This window comes from Dasypus novemcinctus, chromosome 13, assembly GCF_030445035.2.
Source record: "Dasypus novemcinctus isolate mDasNov1 chromosome 13, mDasNov1.1.hap2, whole genome shotgun sequence".
In the NCBI taxonomy this organism is placed as follows: domain Eukaryota; kingdom Metazoa; phylum Chordata; class Mammalia; order Cingulata; family Dasypodidae; genus Dasypus; species Dasypus novemcinctus.
In genome coordinates this window covers 13,365,453-13,373,171 of record NC_080685.1, presented here as the reverse complement: position 1 = coordinate 13,373,171, position 7,719 = coordinate 13,365,453, and the positions used below count along the sequence as shown (strand labels likewise).

General features: G+C 44.9%; 1 protein-coding gene across 1 annotated transcript in view; it reads left to right on the top strand.

Annotated features, from left to right (window-relative positions):
- Positions 1-7,356: 7,356 nt before the first annotated feature.
- Positions 7,357-7,719, top strand: part of ACTN2 (actinin alpha 2) — a 72,465-nt gene continuing 72,102 nt past the window's right edge. The window contains 1 exon segment of the mRNA XM_058309494.1: positions 7,357-7,702. Coding sequence (XP_058165477.1) covers positions 7,577-7,702 — 126 coding nt within the window. The 5' untranslated portion in view covers positions 7,357-7,576.

Sequence of the window (7,719 nt, the reverse complement as noted above, 5' to 3'; positions counted from 1 at the left end):
CATCTGACCCTGCAATATCATTTAGGACGACTCAAAGTCCCAAAAGTGCCCCAACATCACATCTCTTCTTCCCTCTCTCTGCCCTCAGCAACTACCATGGCCACTTTCTTCACCTCAATGCTGCAATTTCTTCTGTTACTAGTTACAATTGTTTTATAGTGGAATATCAGTAAATCCACTCTAATCCATATTTTATTCATCCATTCTGTGGACCCTGGGATGGTGATGTCCACTCCACCTCTATATCAAGATGGAGCTTAGATTCCACATGGATGATGGATGCAATTCTTCTGCTTGCAGTTGTAGGCACGCTCGAATCCCTGCTGTGGTGGTTGACCATCTTCACCTCCCCATTAGCTGACCTGGGTAAGTCCAACGAACCAGAGAGTGGGAGTTGCAACGCTGCTGAGGCTCAGGGCCCAGCTGACACATGGGCAGTCCAGAGATTCAAGTCCCCTGAGTATACATCATCCCTAGCACCAACCACAGGTTCAGTAAAAGTAACAGAAGAGACATGTGTAGAAAGGTCACCTCTGAGTCCAGCTCCATCACTCAGGAGCACAAATTCCAGAGTAGGGCCTCTGACATGGCACAGAACTCCAAACCCATCTGCCATGACCATCAGCCCTGTGGGTCTCCATAGCATTCAGGAGAACCAGTACCCAGGGTTTTATCTACTTTGGCTTTTTCTGGGGTCCTGCTGAGGCGCGTATAAGCACAATTCCTCTGATGACCTCCTGACTCTTTTTTGAAGACTCTTAGCCATATGAATCCATTTGTCTTTGCCATTTCCCCCTTTTATTCAAAGTGAAAAAGCAGTTTTTAACACCTGATCCTACATGTAGGCTGAGATATTCTGCTGGTCTGAGTTGACCCTTTTATTCAAGGTCTCTTTCTAGTTGCAGCACCAGCTAGTGATTGGTAGCTATCCCTCGGCACCAGGGAGGCTCATCCCCAGGAGTCATGTCCCACATTGGGAGAAAGGTAATGCATTTACATGCTGCATTTGGCTTAGAGAGTGGCCACATTTGAGCAACATGGAGGCTCTCAGGAGGTAACTCTTAGGCACCCTGCAGCTCTACGCCTAGTGCATATTTCAGGCACACAGGCTCATAAGCATAGTCATCAGTATCAAGGGCTCATTATTGGACCATCCTTCCTTGTTGGTCTTTGCTGTTGCACTTGGGGGATTATTGCTGTTCCATTTGGGAAATGTGATAGAGCTCCCCTGGGTAGGAATTCAGCACTCCCTCAGTTGATATTTGTAACTGTAACTACTATGAAAATACCCAACATATATCAGAACATTTTTATGTCCCCTATGTACATGCCCTGGAGAGCGCCTTCCCACCCATGTGGCCCCCATCAATAACACCCCACACCAGTGTTCCTCCCATGCCATAGTTGAACCTCTCTGTGGTCCAAAACTTCTTCAACAATGAAGCCTAATACATTGCCCAATTCAATTAATAGGAAATTAAAATATAGTGATAGGTTTAAAGTTTAGAAATAGAATACATAGTAATTTAGAAAAACTAAAATAAAGTAAAAATAAAATTGGTGTATTAAAAATTAAAAATATTAGCTAACATGGAGGTGAAAAAGGTCAACCACCACACCAGGGAGCCAAGAGTGCCTACAACTGAAAGCAGGAGAATTGCATCCAGCATCCATGTGGAATCTAAGCCCCCTCTTGATATACATGTGGAGTGGATACAACCATTCTAAGGCCCACAGGATGGAGGAATAGGGTATGGATTAGAGTGGACTTACTGATATTCTATTCATGAACTATTGTGTTTAGTAATTGAAGAAAATGAGGCATTGGTATGGAGAAAGTGGCCATGGTGGCTGCTGGGGGTAGGGAGTGGGAGGAAGAGATGTGATGTGGGGGTGTTCTCGGGACTTGGAGTTGTCCTGGGTGGTGCTGCAGGGACAGTTACCAGACACTGTATGTCCATCACTGGGTGGACTGTGGGAAAGTGTGGGCTATGATGTGGACCATTGACCATGAGGTGCAGCAGTGCTCAGAGAGGTATTCACCAAATGCAATGAATGTCTCATGATGATGGAGGAGGTTGTTGTTATGGGGGGAGGAGTGGGGGGAGGGGGTGGGGTATATGGGGACCTCATATTTTTTTTTAATGTAACATTAAAAAAATAAAGACAAAAATTAAAAATATTATAAAGCTTTGTTTTTAACATTTTGCCTTTCATCACTGTAATAGATGTTGCCTTGTTTGTCCAGTGGCAAGGCACTTCCTCAGTGTCTACATCCTTTCCTTTCTTTGTTCTCTAACTTTAAATTTTGTCTTCAAAGAAGTTTTAGATCACAGTAATTCACATATACAATTTAGGGAACTCCCATATATCCAACATAGACTCTTTTCCCTTTTCCCCAGCAATGATCTTTTTACATGTTCATATTATATTTGCTGCAGCTGATGTACAGATTTTGAAACATAGCTGTCAAACATGGTTCCATTTTGGTTTACATTATGGTTTATATTTTAGATTGCACACATTTTAAAATTTTTAGTTTCCTTATGTTTTACATTATGGTTTTTGCCCCCCTGTTGCCCTGCTTCCATCTATTCTATACCTCTTTCCCCCTCCCCTCAGGGTCCACAGTGACAATCAATCTTCACTACTTGAGGGACCAGATTTATAGATACTTACAACAATGCTGAGGGCTTGATGTACTAGACTGCCCTGAAGATAAGTGGAACACAGAAGAGAAGAGAGAAGCCAGGGAGGCCACCATATGCATTGTTATGTGACAGAGGAGCCAAGGACCAAGGATTAGCAGCAACCAGCACCAGCATGCCTCTCTTGAGGAAGAAAGAATTGCCTTGATGATGCTTTGATTTGGACTTCTCCTAGTTTCAAAACCATGTGTTAATAAATTCCAATTGTTTAAGCCAACCCATTGTATGGTATTTGGTTTAGCATTGAGGAACTAAAACAACTTGAATCCTTCAAAGTCTATTGAGACTTGTTTTATGGCTCTAAATATAGTCAGTTTTGATGCTTGTGCTGGTTCCCCATAAACTCCAAGTCTTGTGGGGGTGATGCAATGGCCCATAATGGAAATCTGCACTCAATGGGTGTCATTACTAAAAAGGAACACTAAGGTTTTGTATTCACTACTTTTATAGAAAGCAGAGGGAAGCAGATTTGGCTCAACGGATAGCTCATCCGCCTACCACATGGGAGGTCCAGGGTTCAAACCCAGAGCCTCCTGACCTGTGTGATGAGCTGACCCACGTGCAGTGCTGATCTGCGCAAGGAGTGCTGTGTCATGCAGGGGTGTCCCCCATGTAGGGGAGCCCCACGCACAAGGAACATGCCCTGTAAGGAGAACGACCCCATGTGAAAAAAGTGCAACCTGCCCAGAGTGGCACTGCATACACGGAGAACTGACACAGCAATATGACACAACAAAGAGAGACACAGATTCCCAGTGCCGCTGACAAGAATATAAGTGGACACAGAAGAACATACAGTGAATGGACACAGAGAGTAGACAGCTGGGTGGGGGAGAGTGGGGAAGGGGAGAGAAATAAATAAAAAAACCAAAATCTTAAAAAAAAAAATCTTAGAAAAATATAGAGAGAGCAAGCAGAAGCAAGCCTACTCTTTTTCCAAGAGGATTGTCAAAATATAGTTCTGACAAATGGCTTGTGTATAGAGCTGTCAGAGTCCTACATTCCTGTTATACTCAGCAAGAAAGTGCAGCAATGCTCATGACCCATAGCAGATTGCCTGTCCCAGCAAATTCACGGACATACTTTTCAAATTCTTTTAGATTATTTTTCTTTCTGTGTTTCCTTTTGGATAGTATCTATTACTATTCTTCTATGTTCACTAATCTTTTCTTCTGTAATATCTAATTTGTCCTTAATCTTATCCAGTGTATTCTTAATTTCAGACATTGTAGTTTTCATCTCTATGTGTTTTAGTTGGGTCTTTTTTTTTCATTTATTTTTATTATCTTTTTTTTTTTTAAAGATACATAGATCACACAAAATATTTGGGTCTTTTTTTATATCTCACATTCTTCTAAGTTTGTGAACATATGAAATAAAGTTATAATGTCTTTGTCTACTCATTTTATCTTCTGAGTCAGTTCTGGGTAAGTTTCAATTGATTGTTATCCTTTTATTATGGATTGTGTTTTCCTGCCTCTTCTGTTATTCTATCTTTACTACAAGTGGAAGTCTCCTTACTAATTTTTTTACTTTGGCCATTATTTCTTCAAATATTTTTTCTGTCCTCTCCTCTTAAGGGACTCCAATTATAGGTTTATTAGTCTGCTTGGAGTTTCCCTAAAATTTCTCTCATTTTTCCATGTTGGATTGTTTCTATGGCTATGGCTTCAAGTTCACACATCTTTTCTTCTGCAATGTCTAGCTGCAGTTAAACCCATTCTGTGTATTTTTTACCTCAGATATTGTAGTTTTCATCTCTAGAAATTCAGTTTGGGTTTTTATTATATTTTTTACTTAGCATGTTAAATCTTTCCTCTAGCTTATTGAATATATGGAATACAGTTATAATTATTCTTTTCATATTCATTTCTAGTAATTCTATCATCTGTGTCATTTCTGGGTCAGTTTTGATTGATTGTTATTTTCCTTATTTTGTACCATATTTTCCTGCTTCTTTGCACAACTGGTAATTTTTTTTTTCGTTTAGATTTATTTTATTTATTTCTCTCCCCTTTCCCCCACTGTCTGCTCTCTGTCCATTTGCTATGTGTTCTTCTGTATCCACTTGCATTGTCAGGAGGCACTGGGAAACTGTCTCTTTTTCGCTGCGTCATCTTGCTGCATCAGCTTTCCATGTATGCAGCACCATTCCTGAACGGGCTGCGCTTTTTTTCACGTGGGGTGGCTCTCCTTGCAGGGTGCTCTTCTTGCGCTTGGGGCACCCCTACACAGGGGTGCCCCTGCATGGCAGAGTACTCCTTGCTCACAGCAGCACTGCGTGTGGGCCAGCTCACCACACGGGCCAGGAGGCCTTGGTTATAGAACCCTGGACTCTCCATATGGTAGGCGGATGCGCTATCAGTTGAGCCATGTCCTCTCCCAGTAATTTTCAATTAAATGCCAGAAATTACAAATTTTATCTTGCTGGGTGTTGCATATTTTATAGACGGTTTTGAATTTTGTTCTGGGACAGTCAAGTTTCTTGGAAACAGTTTGTTCCTTTCTGGTCTTGTTCTTGAGCTCCTTCAGGGAGATCCAGTACAACATTCAGTCTAGGGCTAATTTTCCCCCACTTCTGAGGCGAAACTATTCAGCTACTCTACCTGATGCTTTCTGAATTATGATGTTTTCTACTAGGGTTGATGGGAACAAGAATTATTCCTGGCCCTTTATGAGCTCTAAGAATTGTTCTTTGTATTTCTTTTAGGCATGCCTTTTTCTGGTCTCAGGTAGTTTTCTCCTATGTATTCAACCATCTTACTCAAGGGGATCCTCTGCAAATCTCCAGGGTTTACTCTTTTGCAGCTCTATCCTCTCCATTAATTGGCTCTGCAATTTCTATCTGTCTTGATCTCTTTGAATGCACAGTTCCATCCCCTCAACTCAAGGAGACCACTGGGCTAAGCCTGGGTACCTCTTTACTGTTTAGTATCTTAGAAATTCTTTCTAGATAACAAGTTGGAGCAATTGTTGTTTTTTCCCTATCTCTCAGGGTTCACTGTCCTTACTTGCCTGATGACCAAAATCCTTGTTTCATACATTTTCCCTCAGATTTTAGTTGTTTCATGCAGGACAGTAAGTCGGTACCCTTTAGTCTGTCTCATCTGGAACCTGCAGTCCCCACATTAATTTCTAAAGACTAAGTTTAACACTGAAGTATATTTTTGTAATTGTTGACTCAGCTCATTATAGTTAAAATTTATTGATAAATGTGTTCAGAAAGTGAAAATATAAATTTTTATAACAAGTTGACCAAGTAAATGAGCTCAGTCTAGGTATATTTATTCATTCCATATTTATCTGAGAGCCTACTACATACTATGTGCTGGACACACTTTCAGTTGTTTAAAAAGACAAAGTCCCTGCCCTCATGGAGATTACATTCTAGAATGTTAAGAAAATGTTAATGTGACGTATTTGCTAATTGTGAAAATCTTTTGCACAAAGCCTAAAACAATAAAGCTAAATAATGTAAAAATTCTAAGGAACAATATTTCCAAGCCTGCTTTCAGCTTAAAACAGTGCCAACAAATTATTAGTCTTGAGCCACATTCAATCCTATTGCTTCTGTGGCAACTTTTATTGGATTCAGACACAAGCCTCAGCATGGCAGGTGCCTCATCTACCAGGTGCCTTTCAGTCTCCAGTGCCTAACTGCAATGTCTGACATACAGTAGGTGTTCGAAAGATATTTGATGTGTAAATCCACCTGTCCCTTTGATTTGTATTTTGATGGGGGCTTTGTATTTTATAAATACACAATTTTCTAGTTATTGAAAATCGAAAGATAAAAAATATTTGATGGACATTTTTTCCAGCTAACTAGCCCCAAAGGACCTCACTTCGTTTCCTCAGGAGCATCACAGAGAGAACGTCGGCCAGTACCACTGGGATGAAAAGGCTTAAGGGCGGCACTGAAGGGCGAGATGGAAATGTAACATGAAACTGGCTGTTTGTCCTTCATTGTCAGTTCTCCTAAATTTATTGCTGGCAGGTGAGCGCCGACACTTCCTGTCTTTGGCTTAGTTCCTGACATTTTAATATGGTTGGCCCAAGTCCCTTGCCTTGATTTCCCCAGGAGAAGGCAGGGAGGAGTGTAAAAAGAGCGGATTCGGTAGCTTTTAAACTTTCTTTGGTCGGGGTGTGTGCATCTCACGAATCCGTGGCAACAGATGGAAAACTTAAATATGCAAATAATACACGGAAACTTGGACGTGTTGGGGTGGTCGGGGTTCTTCCCCCCAGACACCGCGTCCGGGACGCAGGCCCCGGGGCCCCCGCTCCGCTACACCCACGGCACGTTGCGCCGGGCGGGGAGCCAGCCGCAAGCGGGGTGCGGGGGAGGCGGGGGCTGCCGCTGGCTTCCCGCCGCCTGCGCCCTCCCCACCGCACCCGCACGCGGCAGCAGGGAGGTAGCGGCGGCGGCGAGAGCTGGGACGCGCGGAGCCGAGCGCCGCGCCACCTTGCCGTCCCGCACGTGGCCCGGGGCGCGCGGCGGGGCCAGGCGGGCGCAGGCCCGACGGGCGGGGCAGCGCGGGCGGGCGCGGCCGGGTGGGGGGCCGCGGCGGGGCGGCGCGGGCCGGGCGCGCCACGTGACGGGCGGCGGGGCTCTTAAGCGGCGCCGCAGCTGCTCGCAGCCCGAGCTGGTGCTTCGCCCGAGACCCAGCGCCCAGGCGTGCCGCCCGGAGAGGAGCCCGCGCGAAGGTCACCCGGCGCCCGCCCGCCCCGCCGCCGTCGCCTCTCCAACCTCTGCGCGCCCCGCCCGGGACACCAGCCTCCTCGCCCGCCGGCCTCCGTCTCCGTCCGTCCGTCTGTCCGTCCGAGCCCCGCGCGCGGCCGCCCGCAGCCCAGGCCCCCCGAGCGCCATGAACCAGATCGAGCCCGGCGTGCAGTACAACTACGTCTACGATGACGACGAGTACATGATCCAGGAGGAGGAGTGGGACCGGGACCTGCTCCTCGACCCCGCCTGGGAGAAACAGCAGAGGAAGGTCAGCCGGGGTCCCCG